Below are 18,498 nucleotides of genomic sequence, written 5' to 3' on the forward strand. Positions count from 1 at the left end.
TTTTTTATTGAATTACGATACAAGAATATAATCCTCGACATGAATGTAATAAAATAATCGAAAAATCCTGTCATTGTGCGATATGCTGTTCCACTATCTAGTAAACGAACAATCACACCAGAAAGAGACGTCGTTCTAAAATGTTGCAATATATTTTAATACTTACAACAGCTGGGTTTACGTATGGCATTAGAATTCAAAGAACCGTGTATGAAAGTCAGGGTTCAACACAGTTCTCACAAAGAGGGATGCGTCCACAGTGCGCCAGCAAATGTGTCATGCAGCTTCGGCATTCTCAGTCAAGTGGCGTGAAATATACTGGCTTCACTACAGGGCCTTGTTTTTGTTCATCGGTGGCCATTTCTGAAGACAAAGAACCCGGAATAGGATACGCTATGAAAAGAGAAGTTATTGCACAATATGATCCTCCGGTAGGATACATGTTTATAAGTCTTTTATCTTATTGTGCAGTATTATTTTTTAAGATTTGTTTTATTTGTAAATCATTTGAATACTATTCCAAACACCAAACGCAACAAGGCAAGATAAACCAGCAAACACAACGTTAACTGTCACAAAATGTTTTCATTGATCCTGGTATTTTCGAATGTCCACAAATCTAAATCCACATGAAGTATTGAACAATGTATATCAGCACTATTTAAATTCAACAACACTTGTATTCTGAACTGTAATCATCATAGAAGTATTTATTTTTATTTAAAAAAGAAGATTTTAGAAATGCTCTATCACCGGTGATTTTTTTAATTATTTGTTACGCTTTTAAAGACCCTTTAATTTTACCGAAAAAATGCTCAGAGAAATTTGCCCTTATAAATGGTAAATACTATTATATACACAAAAAGAATGTTCCAGAACATACTACACACATCCTTTCTTTTGTTGTTTGCATACACATCCTTTCTTTTGTTGTTTGCATACACATCCTTTCTTTTGTTGTTTGCATACACATCCTTTCTTTTGTTGTTTGCATACACATCCTTTCTTTTGTTGTTTGCATATGGGACTTTTGTGCGGAATTTATTATTTACAAGTTGCTCTCCATGGGTCTTTGAATAGCACTTTACACACTTAATGTAAAGCTAACAGTATTAGGTTTTCTATTGCATAATTACGGATTAATTTGTGCATGGTATGATAAACAATGACTTTGAACACGTTTAGTTTAAATAATAACATTGTACATCTAAGATTGGAGAAACTGTTAGTTGAGAATTCGGTCATTTATCTTTTATAGGCCATTACACAAAGAGTCAATAGAGTGGAAACGAGCCGGTTTGTTGAGGAAGTATCTCTTACACTAGTAAACGGAAGTCGGATGACCGTCACCTTGAATGAAACCAAAAGGTAGTTATACCATGTTTTCATTTTATACAAATGCAATCTGGAAATGAATTTGACTTTTCATTTTAATAACAAGACAAATTCAATGTCCGTTATGGACAGTTCAATATTTTGCTATAGGTTTGCTATAATTGTAAGCCAACGTCTTTCTTTTTTAGAATCTTAATAATTCTTTAACAACAGGTGCTTCTGCAGGTGTCAGTGGCGTTTGCCCTGATTAGTACACAGAATATACTACACCTTCAAAAGATACTAAAAATAAGTGGTGTCACAAGTCATAAACATTTATTATCATCGCCAAAAGCTATAAATACAGACAAGCTAATGTAGACATCAGCAACCAATTGTATAAAACAGGATAAGCTATCCAAAAGAAATACTTCGGCTTGTTTGCAGATAATAGCAATTTTCTTGGTCAACAATAATTATTAGATGAATAATGACCAAAAATATACATCTTGGTTAACATTAACCAAACCAAACACTCAATCGGTTTTGTACAATTTGCTTCGTGTACCTTAAGCCTGGCAGTGTTGCCTTTTTCAATACTGTCAATGAGCAGTTTCAATCAAATTCATTATTTTGATGTTTTCTGTGCTTTTGAAGAATCTACCTTCCAGAAGACAATCATTTAAAAGAAAAATCGTTTTTTTTTTTCAACATTACAGTTGCAGTCTAAATTGGATAATAGACGAATCCAACATTTTGTTGCATATTCGCGCTTCTGGGGACGTTGACTTCTGGGTGGACAGATATGTTAATAAAACATGGGTGGATGGGCAACCTTTGGTGCTTCACCTTGCCAATTCGACAGGCTTGCAGGAGTTCAGTGTCATCTTTTATACGGGCTTCGTTCATGTAAGATCAACAGTTTCCCTTTTAGAATTTTTTCTATATATTTAGCCAAAACCTCTTGTATTGAATAAATGTATATATATTAAGTCAACATGAATATATGAGTCAAATGCCAATAATTACTTGAGCCAATGGCGAACGTGTGTCTATTGAAACAGAGGTGTACATGTATCAACTGAGTCAAATACGTATGCGTATCTATTGAGTCAATACGTAAATTTATCTTTTGAGACAAAGGTTTGACTGAGTCATATTTAGATCACCCAAAGTTTATATTTGTGTAAAGTGTAAATCCTTTCGATGATCAAGTTAAAGCCTCTTAGAATTATGGTGTGTGTGTGTGTGCGGGCGTGCGTGCGTGCGTGCATGCATGCGTGCGTACATACGCGTGTGTGCTATATGTAATACAATTTATTACACTGTTCTAGACTCTGCTACTTCATAACATCAGCACGATATATCAGCTTTATACATGCAAAAAATCGGTAAACTTGGATGAGTTTTAGGACTAGGAAAAAATATGTTACCCTTTGAATGAATCTCAGAAATTAAAAGTAAGTGACGTCATTATTACTATCGGTTTATCAAGCGAAGGATACAAACAACCTATTGTTGCATACACAATGGTAATATATTTAATACATTGCATACTCACTTCTTTAAGTCAATATCTTATAACATTTAAGAAACGTTGACTTAACAAAGCGGTTCAACATTAACTCATTTCTTTTCAAGAGTTTATGTTCTTACCCCTTAAAATTCTTCAAAATAATAATTGCACTCTTTCTAACTCCGGACTATATACTAGACCCCATATTTCATGAAGGTAGCTTGAAACATAATGTTTAGTTTATAAAAGTAAAATGTGTGTTAAAGATGCACTCTTATTCCCGAATCAGATTTACCACAACTCATGTTATTGTTTAAATATGCCCTAAAGGATTAACTCTGGATTAAATCAATTACGATTGAAATAAATGTTGATGTCACACGAAATTCCGTAAATGTATCTTTTATGCTAACCTATAAAAATGTAAATTTAATTGGCGTTAACTGGAAAATCTCTTTAAAAAGAAAAGTTGTTATGCCATTTTATTGAAGTTAATATAAAACTATTATACTATTAAACAAAACGGTCTCTGTTAATAGTAAGATTATTATCACAAATGTATAAACACAAAATTCTATTATCCTTGCACTTAAAACGTCTTTCAGTATCTTTGTAAAATTAGGTTGTATTTATTTCAGGTATTTTATAAGGGGCAGTTTCTGAAAAGATATACGATTGCAATGGACAGCTCCGCAGTTACTACGTTTGAAGTCCGTTCTCACAACCCCTTTTTTTCTCGAGCACATAATGGAACTTGCCATATCTACCGAGTGGAAGTCAGAAGTCCAGTCGGTAGTCAAGACAGTAACACAGTTGGTAGTCCCATCAGTACAACACCATCAACTGTAGCGCCTCCCTGGTGACCAGGTCCCATCAGTATAACACCATCACCTGTTGCGTCTCCCTGGTCACAAGGTCCCATCAGTATAACAGCGTCACCTGTAGCGCCTTCCGGGTGACCAGGTCCCATCAGTACAACACCATCACCTGTACCGCCTCCCTGGTGACCAGGTCCCATCAGTACAGCACCATCACCTGTACCGCCTCCCTGGTGACCAGGTCCCATCAGTACAACACCATCACCTGTAGCGCCTCCCTGGTGACCAGGTCCCATCAGTACAACACCATCACCTGTACCGCCTCCCTGGTGACCAGGTCCCATCAGTACAGCACCATCACCTGTATCGCCTCCCTGGTGACCAGGTCCCATCAGTACAGCACCATCACCTGTACCACCGCCCTAGTGACCAGGTCCCATCAGTACAGCACCATCACCTGTACCGCCTCCCTGGTGACCAGGTCCCATCAGTACAGCACCATCACCTGTACCGCCTCCCTGGTGACCAGGTCCCATCAGTACAGCACCATCACCTGTACCGCCTCCCTGGTGACCAGGTCCCATCAGTACAGCACCATCACCTGTACCGCCTCCCTGGTGACCAGGTCCCATCAGTACAACACCATCACCTGTAGCGTCTCCCTGGTGACCAGGTCCCATCAGTACAACACCATCACCTGTAGCGTCTCCCTGGTGACCAGGTCCCATCAGTACAACACCATCACCTGTACCGCCTCCCTGGTGACCAGGTCCCATCAGTACAACACCATCACCTGTATCGCCTCCCTGGTGACCAGGTCCCATCAGTACAACACCATCACCTGTACCGCCTCCCTGGTGACCAGGTCCCATCAGTACAACACCATCACCTGTAGCGCCTCCCGGGTGACCAGGTCCCATCAGTACAACACCATCACCTGTACCGCCTCCCTGGTGACCAGGTCCCATCAGTACAGCACCATCACCTGTACCGCCTCCCTGGTGACCAGGTCCCATCAGTACAACACCATCACCTGTACCGCCTCCCTGGTGACCAGGTCCCATCAGTACAACACCATCACCTGTACCGCCTCCCTTGTGACCAGGTCCCATCAGTACAACACCATCACCTGTAGCGCCTCCCTGGTGACCAGGTCCCATCAGTACAACACCATCACCTGTAGCGTCTCCCTGGTGACCAGGTCCCATCAGTACAACACCATCACCTGTACCGCCTCCCTGGTGACCAGGTCCCATCAGTACAACACCATCACCTGTACCGCCTCCCTGGTGACCAGGTCCCATCAGTACAACACCATCACCTGTAGCGCCTCCCTGGTGACCAGGTCCCATCTGTACAGCACCATCACCTGTAGCGCCTCCCTGGTGACCAGGTCCCATCAGTACAGCACCATCACCTGTACCGCCTCCCTGGTGACCAGGTCCCATCAGTACAGCACCATCACCTGTACCGACTCCCTGGTGACCAGGTCCCATCAGTACAGCACCATCACCTGTACCGCCTCCCTGGTGACCAGGTCCCATTAGTACAGCACCATCACCTGTACCGCCTCCCTGGTGACCAGGTCCCATCAGTACAGCACCATCACCTGTAGCGCCTCCCTGGTGACCAGGTCCCATCTGTACAGCACCATCACCTGTAGCGCCTCCCTGGTGACCAGGTCCCATCAGTACAACACCATCACCTGTACCGCCTCCCTGGTGACCAGGTCCCATCAGTACAGCACCATCACCTGTTGCGTCTCCCTGATCACAAGGTCCCATCAGTACAGCACCATCACCTGTACCGCCTCCCTGGTGACCAGGTCCCATCAGTACAGCACCATCACCTGTTGCGTCTCCCTGGTGACCAGGTCCCATCAGTACAGCACCATCACCTGTTGCGTCTCCCTGGTCACAAGGTCCCATCAGTACAGCACCATCACCTGTACCGCCTCCCTTGTGACCAGGTCCCATCAGTACAACACCATCGCCTGTACCGCCTCCCTGGTGACCAGGTCCCATCAGTACAACACCATCACCTGTACCGCCTCCCTGGTCACAAGGTCCCATCAGTACAACACCATCACCTGTACCGCCTCCCTGGTCACAAGGTCCCATCAGTACAGCACCATCACCTGTACCGCCTCCCTGGTGACCAGGTCCCATCAGTACAACACCATCACCTGTACCGCCTCCCTGGTGACCAGGTCCCATCAGTACAACACCATCACCTGTACCGCCTCCCTGGTGACCAGGTCCCATCAGTCAGCACCATCACCTGTACAGCCTCCCTGGTCACAAGGTCCCATCAGTACAGCACCATCACCTGTACCGCCTCCCTGGTGACCAGGTCCCATCAGTACAGCACCATCACCTGTTGCGTCTCCCTGGTCACAAGGTCCCATCAGTACAACACCATCACCTGTACCGCCTCCCTGGTGACCAGGTCACATCAGTACAGCACCATCACCTGTACCGCCTCCCTGGTGACCAGGTCCCATCAGTACAACACCATCACCTGTAGCGCCTCCCTGGTGACCAGGTCCCATCAGTACAACACCATCACCTGTACCGCCTCCCTGGTGACCAGGTCCCATCAGTACAACACCATCACCTGTACCGCCTCCCTGGTGACCAGGTCACATCAGTACAGCACCATCACCTGTACCGCCTCCCTGGTGACCAGGTCCCATCAGTACAACACCATCAACTTTAGCGCCTCCCTGGTGACCAGGTCCCATCAGTACAACACCATCACCTGTACCGCCTCCCTGGTGACCAGGTCCCATCAGTATAACACCATCACCTGTAACGCCTCGCTGGTTATAAAGGTTGACTGATAATGACGAGTTAACTCACTTACCATTATACAAATTGTTCATAAGTCTGTTTTGACTGTTTAGCTCATAAATGGAGGCGTGAATGCTGTAAGAAGCTTTTATATATCAACATATTTCCTACGCAGTGATATTCCTTTAAGCATTGAGACAACCCCTGCCAACACGTGTGATTTTGTTTTATTTCATCTCATTGCTTTGTTTAACTATATTAAGAATTGAATTTTTCATTTCCCCAAAAATGATTAAAATTAAATACGCTTTAAAATGATGAAAGATGTAACGTGATTTTATAATTGACGGCTGTAATAACTGTACGGTAAAGGGGAGCAACCGTTGCGCGGAGCTTGCTGTTCAATTTGCCAATCACGGTCGTAAGGGCCATTGTTGATTAGCGTATGTATTGTGCAGACGTCATTTATTTCTCCGACTGAGGCGGGCTTAGAGATTTAAGGTTTTTTACATAATAAAGAGAAACAAATAAACCTGTTCGTACAATAGGATGCATATCTACGTATTGTTGTACTGTCACAGAGTGATTTTCACGCTCGTCTTATAGAAAGCAAATCCTAAATATAAATAAATGCGTAAATGAGAATTACGCCTAAATATGGATTTGTACACGTGTTCAACTTATGCCTGTTTTGTATTCCCTTGTAAATTATATTGAATATTGAGAATGTCTATATAAATATTGCTTTGTTTGCAAGGATACATTATGCTGTATAGATTTGTATTCACGTGTAAATCATGTTGAATATGTTTTTGCATTCAAGTCTAAAATACCTATTTGACCTATTTTGAATATTGATTTGTATTCAAGTGTAAATAATGTGACACTGGCATTGGATTTTCAACAGAAATAAATAAAAAAAAAATAGTTTCTATATATGTGAGGATGTATAGACAGTACAAAAATCATGTTTATTAAGAAAACAAATGAAATTTGTTTGACATCGTTATCTTTAGTTTGGAATTATATGATAAGTTTTTTATAAAAAAAAAAGTTTGAAAGTCAGGGGTCAGTGGTATGATTATGTAAAATTTGATTTGTTTCAATTGTAAATTATGCTTGTATAAATATTGATATGTATTCTAACGAAAAATATGCCTGTTTTGTCATGTTCTTTATTGTAGTATTCATTGTCCAGACTATGTTGTGTTCTTGGCTATAAAATAAACATTAAAAATTGTTGAAGTTTTGAAAACCAAAGACTTATCAAATAAACAAATACATGTTACAGAAATCTATGGATATGCCAAGTAAGTAGTAATTTACCGTTATGTATGGCATTTTGCTGAATTAGTACAATTGTCTTTTTCGATCAGTCCTGGGTAGATGTAGAATGTAGAAGGATTTTCATTTGAATATCAGAGCAATTGGTTTCATGCAAATATAAACTGTCGAAGATACTCGCACATGTTCATTGACGCAGTTTAATTTGTACTTCAAGTTAGCATGTATGTATTAAATATATTTTATTTGAATTGTTTCTGACTGATTCTGTAAGTACATCCGTCTTTTCGTATTGATAAGCAATATATTACTTTTTTTAGGAAACGAAGTAAAACTAAAGTAGTTACGCTAGACATGACGATCATTTTTGTCTGAAACCGCAATAAGCAGATTTGTGTGCTGTAGAACAATTTTGAATTTCGACTTAAGTTCATCATCAATGATATAATATAATAAAAGTAAGCCCAAACTGCTGAAAAGTATCATAATATCAAACAAATTGTATACCATGGGCGCAGCTACTGTACTATATCAGCTTGTCACAGTTCATAGATTTCATATTATAGTGTATCTTTCAAATATAGTAGAAACAAGATATTGCTTTTATAACTAGTCTTGCTATCTTCGCTGATATTCATCTACATTCTGTTTGTGAAGATAAGTGCTGGGAATGATAAATGAAGTATGATATTTGCATACTGAGTGTCTAGCAGACATTATTATTAAATCTTTATTGAATTAAGAAAATATCGAATCATTTTCAGATCGTTTTTAGATAAGATTTTTAGAAATATTAGTAAACGACTGTGTTCTACGGAAAATAATCGCATAATCAGGAAATGTTTAACCCTAATATTATAAGTATGGTATAATAAAAAATGAACGGTATGATTTTAGATCATTTTTATGATCATAGTGATGCTTTCATTATTAGAGTATTTGAAAATATAGTTTTTAACCTTGCTAAGGTTATGTGGTAGTCTTTGAATGTCTTTATCGTACCTTTTAAGGGCTAGCCCTGTTGCTCCGCCTTGATTTACACGTCTGTTGGTGATTACCTAATCAGTTTACATGCTATTTGTTTACCTTATTCTTCACTATTTTAAAGGTGATGTTGACTCTGATGAGGCTTTTATTGTAAACTTTGCAATCATTGATAACTATTTGGACAAATGTGCGGTTATAGCATCACAAACTAGTTTAAGACCCAGTAAACTCGTGTTCCATTGGACTCGTGTTTTACTGACCGTTCCATTATGGATATCTCATTATTTATTATAAATGATATTAAATTGTTTCGTCACTCACATTCCGAGTTATTGAAATAATACACAACTAACTTACTACTTAACTAAAATAACGCCAAATTGGACGTTTCGCCTGTCAGCATTTGGAGCACCTCGGTCATGTACGTTCGAAAACAACGTTAGGTGTATATGGACGGGTTATATTGTCTGAAGTCTTAACATTAATCTCCGTTTCAAGTAAATCGCGTAGAAATATATATATATAAAAAACAATTACAGAATACACCTGACTCTGTGCTCCGTTTGTAGGTAAATGTCGCCTGTCTTACACTGAACATGAAGTACAAGCATACACAAACTTTGTAGGAGTCATCACCTTTTTATTGCAACGAACTTCTTTAACTAATGCACCGGCAAACATGAAAAGCTCGTCGTTTGGCGGAGATGGCAGAGCTGTTCCTATCGGCCTGTCCGAAGCAACATTGTTAAAACAAAACATCAGTTTTGATAAGGATGGAGCGATATGTGTTGAAATTCAAAACTTTTTCTCAATGTAAGACTGTACATTGAAATGTAAAAGGGTATACATTTTGTGTCACTAAGAGAGGCAATTCATGTGACAATAAATTTTACATGGACATTGATACTTTACATTTTACTTTTAATTTCCTCGTTAGAGAGTTCTGTGTCTAATGGATGGCACAGATGCTTCAATATATATGTTAATGCTTGTAAAAGTTTGATATCATTTGCATACTGAGTGCTTTGAATAAATTTATATGAATTCTTAATTGAATTACGATATAAGAAAATAATCCACTATCGACTCGAAGATTATAAAATGATCAATGAAACGTCATTGCGCGATGTGCAATTCGTCTATCTAGTAAATGAACAATCGCACCAGAAAAAAACATCGTCCTAAAATGTTGCAATCTATTTTAATACTTACAACAGCTTGGTTTACGTATGGCATTAAAATTCAAAGAACCGTGTATGAACGTCAGGATTCAACACAGTTCTCACACAGAGGGATGCGTCCACAGTGCGCCAGCAAATGTGTCATGCAGCTTCGGCATTCTCAGTCAAGTGGTGTGAAATATACTGGCTTCACTACAGGACCTTGTTTTTGTTCTACGGCGGCCATTTCTGAAGACAAAGAACCCGGAATAGGATACGCTATGAAAAGAGAAGTTATTACACAATATGATCCTCCGGTGAGTGAAGATATTTTCTTTATGATTTTCGGGTGTTTAATGATACTACTGGGGATTATATCCTGAAAAAGTGAAACAGTGTTTCATGCACACATACTTGCACTGATTCTCTCATTTTAGCCCTTTTCACTGTACGAAAACTAACGTATACGAACACAGTGCAGGGAAGCAAACCATTTACATCATTTCCAGTAAGCCGTCATTTAGCTGTAATTTGCGGCAAGTTTCCAATATCATTTTTTTTATTATTAATGATAATTAAGAACTTTTGAACACTTAAAAAACACTAAAATTAAATTAATATTTCACTTGTGGTGCTCAACCGGTGAAAAATATATCGATATTTTACACGAAAAAACAACACTCAGCGTCTATTTGATAACTCTTTTCTCGTCCCGTGCATTTGTAGCTTTATAATATTTGCTTGATTTTTCAGAATTGATCATTTTAGAATGGTTTTGCATCAGCGGATACCCACAACTAGCCCATTCCCTTACATCGATGAATGGAGGGCTACGGAAGGGGGCACAAATTCATGTCATCGGAACTACTCGGCCATTTCACATCGTAACCAACTTATGCCGGTGCATTAGTAGAAGTAGTTCATATATCGTTTATGATGATAATGAGTAGTGCTTTAACGTTTAGTTTGTACTACTTAGCTAAAATAAATTCCCAGTTAAGTGTATTGTTGCATATATAATGAAGATTCCTTAGAGTAATTTCCTAAGGCTTAACTGATTAATTGAACCTACTACGCGATCTACTTTCAGCGTAGTTAAATATAAAGATGTTTGACATTATAAACCGGCAAAAAAGTTGTTTTCGATGGAAAATTGCCGAGCTGTTCCGATTGAAGTTCATGTCCGACGATGCCTCTTTCGGCCGTAAGGCCGTCTGAAATCGTCCTGACTTCCTATGAATTTAACCTTGAGTAATAAACTAAAAACATAAAGATTTTCTTTGGTCATTATAAACTTATACTAGAAATCCCATTTGTCAATGTAAAAAAAGTCAAATAAAATTAAGGGCATTAGAAAAAATGCTCCTTAGATCTCTAATTGGCAGATCATCTTTTTAGAGTATACAGAGCGAGCAGAACGTTAAAAACAGTATACAAATTGTTTTCGAAATCGATTGTTTTTGGTGTAATACGGACCTGCATTTTTCCTTACTTGCGTTGTGACTTACAAATATTCATTTCGAATCGGAAGTAAGTGCTAAGCAACCTGCTGACAATATAGAAAAAAACAGTTACTGCTGACCATTTCCCGACCATATAGATAGAAAATGTTTTTTATTAATTTAATGAAAATAGTATGAAGAGTTATATTATGTTGCATTATATTGTTTTTAAAATGATATGTTATCAAAGTTGATATTTTTATTACTATATAAGAGCGTTCAGTATTACAAGCCACAATCAAACAACCTTACTATCTTCAAGGTTGAGCATTATAGTCTAAACGAATGATCCCAAGAACTCAGTTCCTGTTGGTCACATATATTGACACCCTTTAATAGATTTAATAATTTAATAATTTGGCCTTTTGCTACCGTTTTAGGGATGAAAACATTTCTCTATTGCAAAACAGCACGTATTTAGTCAGACATTGCAATACTGTAAAATGTGCATGGCTATGATATTCCTTTGAAAAGAATTACAATAAGTAAACCAATCAAAATCTCTATATAATAACATGTTGAACATTCGAACCTTTCAGACTCTAATAATCCCGCTGGCTTACCACGGCCTAGTATCGTTTTAAATATTCTTCTTGTTGTAGCTACATATATCATCTAGCAGCACTAAGAACCAGACTATGATTCCTTTGGCCAGCCAGTTCCTCAACTTTCTCGTATCCATTCTAGGTTTAATACTGCAATACCTTATGGTAAAATTGCAATGGGCATATTCCTTTTGAATCCTATAAAATCGGTTTAGTAAATGTCCACTTGACATTTTTATATTTTAGGCCATTTCACAAAGAGTCAATAGCATAAAAACGGACGTGTTTATTGAGGACGTACCTTTTCCATTGGTAAACGGAAGTGAGATGGCCGTCACCTTGAATGCAACTGGGAATCAGTAATACTTTGTTTTATATTTGTTTGACTGCAAGTGTGGTACTAGTGTAATAGAATAGACTTTACAATATGTGACTCCCATTGTATTGTTTTTAATGCTAAACGTATCTAAAATATTCCTATTGATTACAGTTTTTCATTAACAAATGAAAAAACAATCTACACCAAAAATCCATATGGCTACAAATATGGAAGCCAACAAATCAAAAATCGAATCCAATCTATTAAAACGATGATGTTTACAATGTAAGTAAATTCATCAATTTTATGCACACTTGTCGAAATATAAGATGTTTGTTAATATCTAGCGGCAATGTTTAACTTGAATAATTATGATTTTATAAAGCACTAAATTTGTCTAAATCCATCTTGAAAATAGATCATGGCTATAGGGGTGGGCAGTTCTAAAGTAATCAGCAAATACTTACATATTTACATCTCAACTTCCATTTCTTAAATGACCTGCCTTGCAGCAACTGCATTAATCATCTGATGAATGCAACACGTTCGGATTGCGAATCTTATTGAAAATTGATTATCATGTAATTGTTTGTATTAAATATTAAATCAACATGTAAAACTGTATATATATGTTAGGTTAAATGTTTTGTTGTAATAAGTGTTTCAATATTACGTTTGAAAGTGATTTGAAATGATCGATTTTATTTACAGAATAGCTGAGAATTTCTGTAAGTTTCCTTAAGTGAAATGAAGTATTTTTTAACAATTATTGAATGATATAATGAACTGTCGGTGTAAATATAACTAATGAATTGAAGGATTATTGTCATTATCAGCGATATGAACGCAATTGGGCTGGTTATAGTACGCATGGAGTCCCCACACGCTTTAAAAGTCCACCTGCGTTCACACCCCGATAATGACATAAAAGTCACCGATGTATGACATAAGAATGACTTTATTTGCATATTTAATACCACCCGAAGTGGCATCGGCCGTTCTGCACTTTTCATTACAGTCAATGTGCAATTTCAATCATATTCATATTTTCGACATTGTTTGTGAGACTACCTCGCAAAATGAATTCGTTTAACAGATTTATATGCAGTAATTTCAATATTTCAGATTTAGACTTGACTGGGTTGTGGACGAATCAAACAGCTTGTTGTATATCACAGTTCAGAACGATGTCGTTATTGGAGTGGAGTATGTTAACAACACTTTGTTGGATCGGAAGGTATTAGGGTCATACACTGGCAAAGAAAATGACTTGCAGAAATTCAGTGTCATCTTTTATACGGGCTTCGTCCATGTAAGTTTAATCTTTTTCATAACAAAGATCAAACCGAAAACTGATAAAAAATACGGTTAAGTAGTGATGGGCCGATGATCGCCGATAATCGATTATATCGGCAGGCATTTGTAACTCGGCGATCGGCGACCTCATCGTTCCCTTATCGAATAATCTAAACAAAAAATGTTTTCTTAAATCTAGTAAATTTTCAAATTTAGATAGCGTAGTGACTTAGAGCTAAGGGAAGAAACAGTACTTTCCTTTAGTTGTTTTTTGCTTTCAAATCGCTATTATGATTGCAGACAGCGACTCTGATCTCATTATATTTGATTACCCTGGTAATCGGTCGTGCAGGTGCTGGAAAAGTGCAAATTATTCCAGCGAAATGGTTAGTGTCATAGATTCTTATGAAACTAGGCTTCATCGACCCTAGATGTTCTCACATATTGGAATGTACGTCAAAATCAGTCGATGTAAAAATAGGAAATATTTGAAGAATGGAAATATTTGTCGTCTAATTCCGAAAATTAGTGAGAAAAGATTTGCTATTTGAATTTACAATTACTCGTTATTTTGAAAGCTAAAAACCTATTTGTTTTGTCTCCTTTTTTTAATTTAATTTTCATGTATTATACAGGATAATAAAGGATCTATCAATACGTATATGAAAAACTACAGAGACAAGCTCAGTAGCCAAACGTTTTAACATAAACCCCGTTTAAATGGCACAGGGTAAACGCAAAAGACATAGAACACAAACACACAAAAAAACACTAACAAGAAACATGGAACAACAGCACAAAACTCCACAAACAACGCACTACATATATAATATTTAAATAACTAGGGGTGTTTATCAAGGATTGTTAGAAACCGCCTTGTAAGGTTTGTCTGAGTAAGATTTAGACACTCTTAATTGTATGTGTGACGCATGTATGTCTGGCTGAACCAGATGGAGGCTGTCCAAATATATGTGTGGGACATATAAGGGCTGACATAGACAGATTAAGACATTCCGAAATGTTTGTTACATGCGAGGTGTAAGGTTGGACCGAGCCAGATTTAGACACTCTTAAATGTATGTGTGAGAGGTGAAAAGTTTGGCTGAGCTAGATTAAGACAATCCAAAACGTATGCATTAATGCTTTTAAGTTTGGTTTAGCCAGGTTTAGACTATCAAAAACATAACTGTTAGATGTTTTGCTGAGCTAGGTTTGACTCTCCAAAAATACAGTCGAACCCTGATGGCTCGAACTCCCAGGGACCGGTGAAAATATATCGAGCCTCGGAAAATTCGAGCCAAGCGGGAATGATTACCTTCAGTTGATACAAATCGGTCCTTTACATCCAGTTCGAGCCAAAGAGAAATTCGAGCTAAACCAGTTTGAGCCAACGGGGTTCAACTGTATGCGTGAGAGGTTTGGCTGTAGTTTTTCATATTAATGTTGAGAAGATTCAGACAATAAACACATGTGTATGAGAGAGGTAAGTTCTGACTGAGTCAGATATAGACCTTCCAAAATATTGTTGAGTGAGGTGTAAGGCTTGCCTGAGCTGGATTCAGACACTCTATACTGTGTATGTGTAAGATACATATTTTAACCTAGCCAGATTTAGACACTGCTAAGACTTATAACTGTGTCAGATATTGTGACACATACTTTAAGTGTAATGTGAATGGCTGTAAGGTGTACACGTGTTTACAATTATTAATGTTTATTTGCAACACATTTGTCATTATGTGTGTCAGTTTTTTATTTATAATGTCACTGTTACTATAATATGTGTGCGTTTGTTTTAATGCTCCTATCGTCATAGGCTTGTGAGGCAAATGCAACTTTATTACTGTTTCTTTGACTTGGAATATTTGTGGTTAAGTGTATTTTTTCATTATTTATGTGAGAGTTTTTGTATTTAGGTATCCTTTACTTCATATTTCTGTAAGTGACTTAACTGTGTCATATGTGTGCAGGTACTTTACAACGAGAACTTCTTGAAGAATATTACAACTCGGCTAAATAGCTCAGCGGTGACCGAATTTCGCGTCCATGCTTTCCATCTTGGAGTTAATGTTACCTGCTTTATTCATCGGACGGAATGGAAAAGCTCACCCATGAAGTCCAGCCATAAGTAAAGTCTGAGGTCATGTCAGTACAACACCAGAACTTGAACAATTGATGATCGACATAAGAAGGGTTATATAAAACACTTTGTTTGTTGATTTATCACCAGAAAACCATATCAGGATAGTTTCGTTTTTCTGCTATCATCATTTCTTTACAGTCACTATCTTTAACGTCCATGTGACACAGTCATGGCCGCATCTCTTGTGCAATCTCTGAATCCATCCACCCAAGAAAGAGATCCTGCAATTTATCATTCCAAACCACATTCATGTCTTTACATATGATATCAATCATGTTTAAACTTGAAAATACATACAGGGGTGCAATGTGCACGTATTCAAATGCTACCTATATATGGAAAAACATTGTTTTTAAAAACTAGTTGAAGGTATACAACAATTCGGGAGCGTTTTGTTGTGGGCCGACACCTGAAATTGTACAAATACATTTTACTTCTGTACTAGAGGCGGACTGGCAGTTTGATTGCTTTTGTTAAATAGTCATTTAAGAACATTTTAAACTGATTTCATGCACTAATAAGCGTATTTCAAAATGCATGTTGTCCCTGCTATCACTCAGTAAATATATTTTATATACAGTAAATCAGAATACATGTAGTTTAAAACGTGGTTGAATTTGTACACTAATGTATATGTTTATTGTTTTATGGTCCAATTTCACAACTGCAGAAATTCCTGTAAACATATTGTTATTAATTTATGTATTCAAGTGTTAATTATGCCTGGTTTGTTATTTCGATATTGTATTGATCATTTTCATAACAATGTTGTAAAATGATTGTTTTCTTGACTGTGTAGGGTTTTGTTGTTATTTATATTTGGTGGCGGATTTAAAAAAAAACTGAAAACAATCAATCGACTTATCAAATAATAATATAACGGCAGACACATAAGATTGCAATTCACCGTTATACATTTTGATAACTTGATGTGAAAAATTATGTCTTCGATTTGACCAGGCATGGTATCAGAATAAAACGAGTACTTGTATGTATGTAGTCGTACAAGCTTCGATTGCCTTTATTGTAAATCCGCTAGTGGACGTACAAAACAACAACACCAACATAAACAAATTGTTATCAAGAATTCTGAGATGGAATCGTATACCACGGTCCTGGAGTTTAAGTGGAACTTAACTATTAATGTTTGTCTTTCGTTGTTTGCCTTTTAGGACTTCAATCTTGTGCCTCGAAACTGAATAATTTAATAATAATAATAATTGTTTCGGCTATTTGACTTGCCCCTGAAGTTTCAATTGAATTAGTGTTACATCGTTCATCAATAAAGTATACCAAAAAGGCACTCGCTCACATACTAAGTAATGGTATAAATTAGTATTGTTCTTATATATCGCTAAAAAAGAAAACACTTTTAATAGATTTATAAAACGTATGCTTATTTTATCCTTATTCTCCTATTGCCATCTATTTTCATTTTTATTTTTATGGTGAAAGTGATATTTTTGTCGATAACAAGCTTTGTATATAAACAGTATGATCTTGTTATTTGGACAACCAAAAACTAATCTCACAAAGGTATTAAAGAGTGAATACATATTTATTCAACATTTCAAAACCAATCGATGAATCTGGTTGTCAATAGTTAAAAATGCATTTTCAGTTTTTTTATAGATAAAACAAGAAAAATATCGGTATTCAGCATAAGCATATCGATATAAAACACTTCTGCCCCATATGCGAATACTATATCGAGTAATAGATACTATTGTACATCCCCATTTGTTCGAGGCATTTCTTTCATAACGTATTAAGACATTAATGTGTTAGTACAAATACCAACCAGCAAGTGTCAGATAGTCGATATGTATTTAAACAGAAACATGAAAATCATGCTCAGTATCGGTCAATTTATTACGTTATTTACGCTTTTTGACAAATTGGAGAAGTTCTGTCCCAGTTTTAAATATCTGTAAACAATGCATGTCTTATTGAAACTTATAAAGAAGACAATACTGCGATAATAATCTACTTCAAAACATTTTTACTATTCATGGAAGTTTAACAACAAGAAAAGAAGAAATTAAACGTTAAATTTAAGTGGTCGTATGTCCGTTTTCTCTACAAGTCGATGGCGGAAACAGGATTCCGTATAAAATACAGCATAAATCGGCATTCTTTTGGCTATTAAAATTTTCTTCCCAATGCCAACAAAAAACAAAAGGCACGATTTGATACAATACACGTGTCCACACATTATATTTAAAAAATAGAAACGTAATGTGGTATTATTACAATAACATGCTCGTATATGGGTGAAAATAATAACGAATATTGTTTATGTCTATATAAATATTGACTTGTATGCAAGTATTCATTTTGCCTGTATCATGACAGATTTGATTCAAGCGTAAATTACGTTGAATATTGATTTGAATTCAAGTATAAGTTATGTTTAATATCGATTTGCATTAAAGTCTAAATAATATTGATTGTTGATTTGTATTTAAGTATAATTATATGACACTGGCACTGGATTTTCAAAATCAATATGTAGTGTATATATATGTGAGAATATATAGACAATACAAAAATCATGTTTATTAAAACACAACAACACTTTTTTGGCATCGTAATCTTTAGTTTGGAATTATACGAATAGTTTTTATTAAAAAACAGTTTGAAAGTCAGGGGCAAATGTTATGACTATGTAAATATTGATTTGCATTCATTTGTAAATTATGCATGTATACATATTGATTTGTAGTCTTACGAATAGAATGCCTGTTTTTTATACTCCTCATTGTATTATTTATTGCCCAAACTATAGTGTTGCTTTTTCTGTATAAAATAAACATTAAAAA

At 36.8% G+C, this 18,498-nt stretch overlaps 2 protein-coding genes across 2 annotated transcripts; both read right to left on the bottom strand.

The window, feature by feature from the left end:
• Positions 1–4,070: 4,070 nt before the first annotated feature.
• On the bottom strand, positions 4,071–5,912 carry LOC128223201 (uncharacterized). Its single transcript, XM_052932492.1, has one exon. The coding sequence runs from the start codon at positions 5,910–5,912 to the stop codon at positions 4,071–4,073; it is 1,842 nt and encodes a 613-aa protein (XP_052788452.1).
• On the bottom strand, positions 5,912–6,439 carry LOC128223202 (uncharacterized). Its single transcript, XM_052932493.1, has 2 exons — positions 6,302–6,439; positions 5,912–6,085 (listed from the first exon to the last, which is right to left on the bottom strand). Exons 1-2 carry the CDS (start codon positions 6,437–6,439, stop codon positions 5,912–5,914), a joined length of 312 nt encoding a protein of 103 aa, XP_052788453.1.
• Between the last annotated feature and the right edge of the window lie 12,059 nt (positions 6,440–18,498).

This window comes from Mya arenaria, chromosome 17 (assembly GCF_026914265.1).
Source record: "Mya arenaria isolate MELC-2E11 chromosome 17, ASM2691426v1".
NCBI classification, from domain to species: domain Eukaryota; kingdom Metazoa; phylum Mollusca; class Bivalvia; order Myida; family Myidae; genus Mya; species Mya arenaria.

Excerpts from the sequence above, each read along its gene's own strand:
- LOC128223201 (XM_052932492.1), bottom strand. The coding sequence starts at position 5,912 with ATGGGACCTGGTCACCAGGGAGGCGGTACAGGTGATGGTGTTGTACTG.
- LOC128223202 (XM_052932493.1), bottom strand. The coding sequence starts at position 6,439 with ATGGGACCTGGTCACCAGGGAGGCGGTACAGGTGATGGTGTTGTACTG. Across the intron at positions 6,086-6,301 it reads GCGGTACAGGTGATGGTGCT|GGAGGCGGTACAGGTGATGG; the intron begins GTACTGATGTGA and ends CCTGGTCACCAG.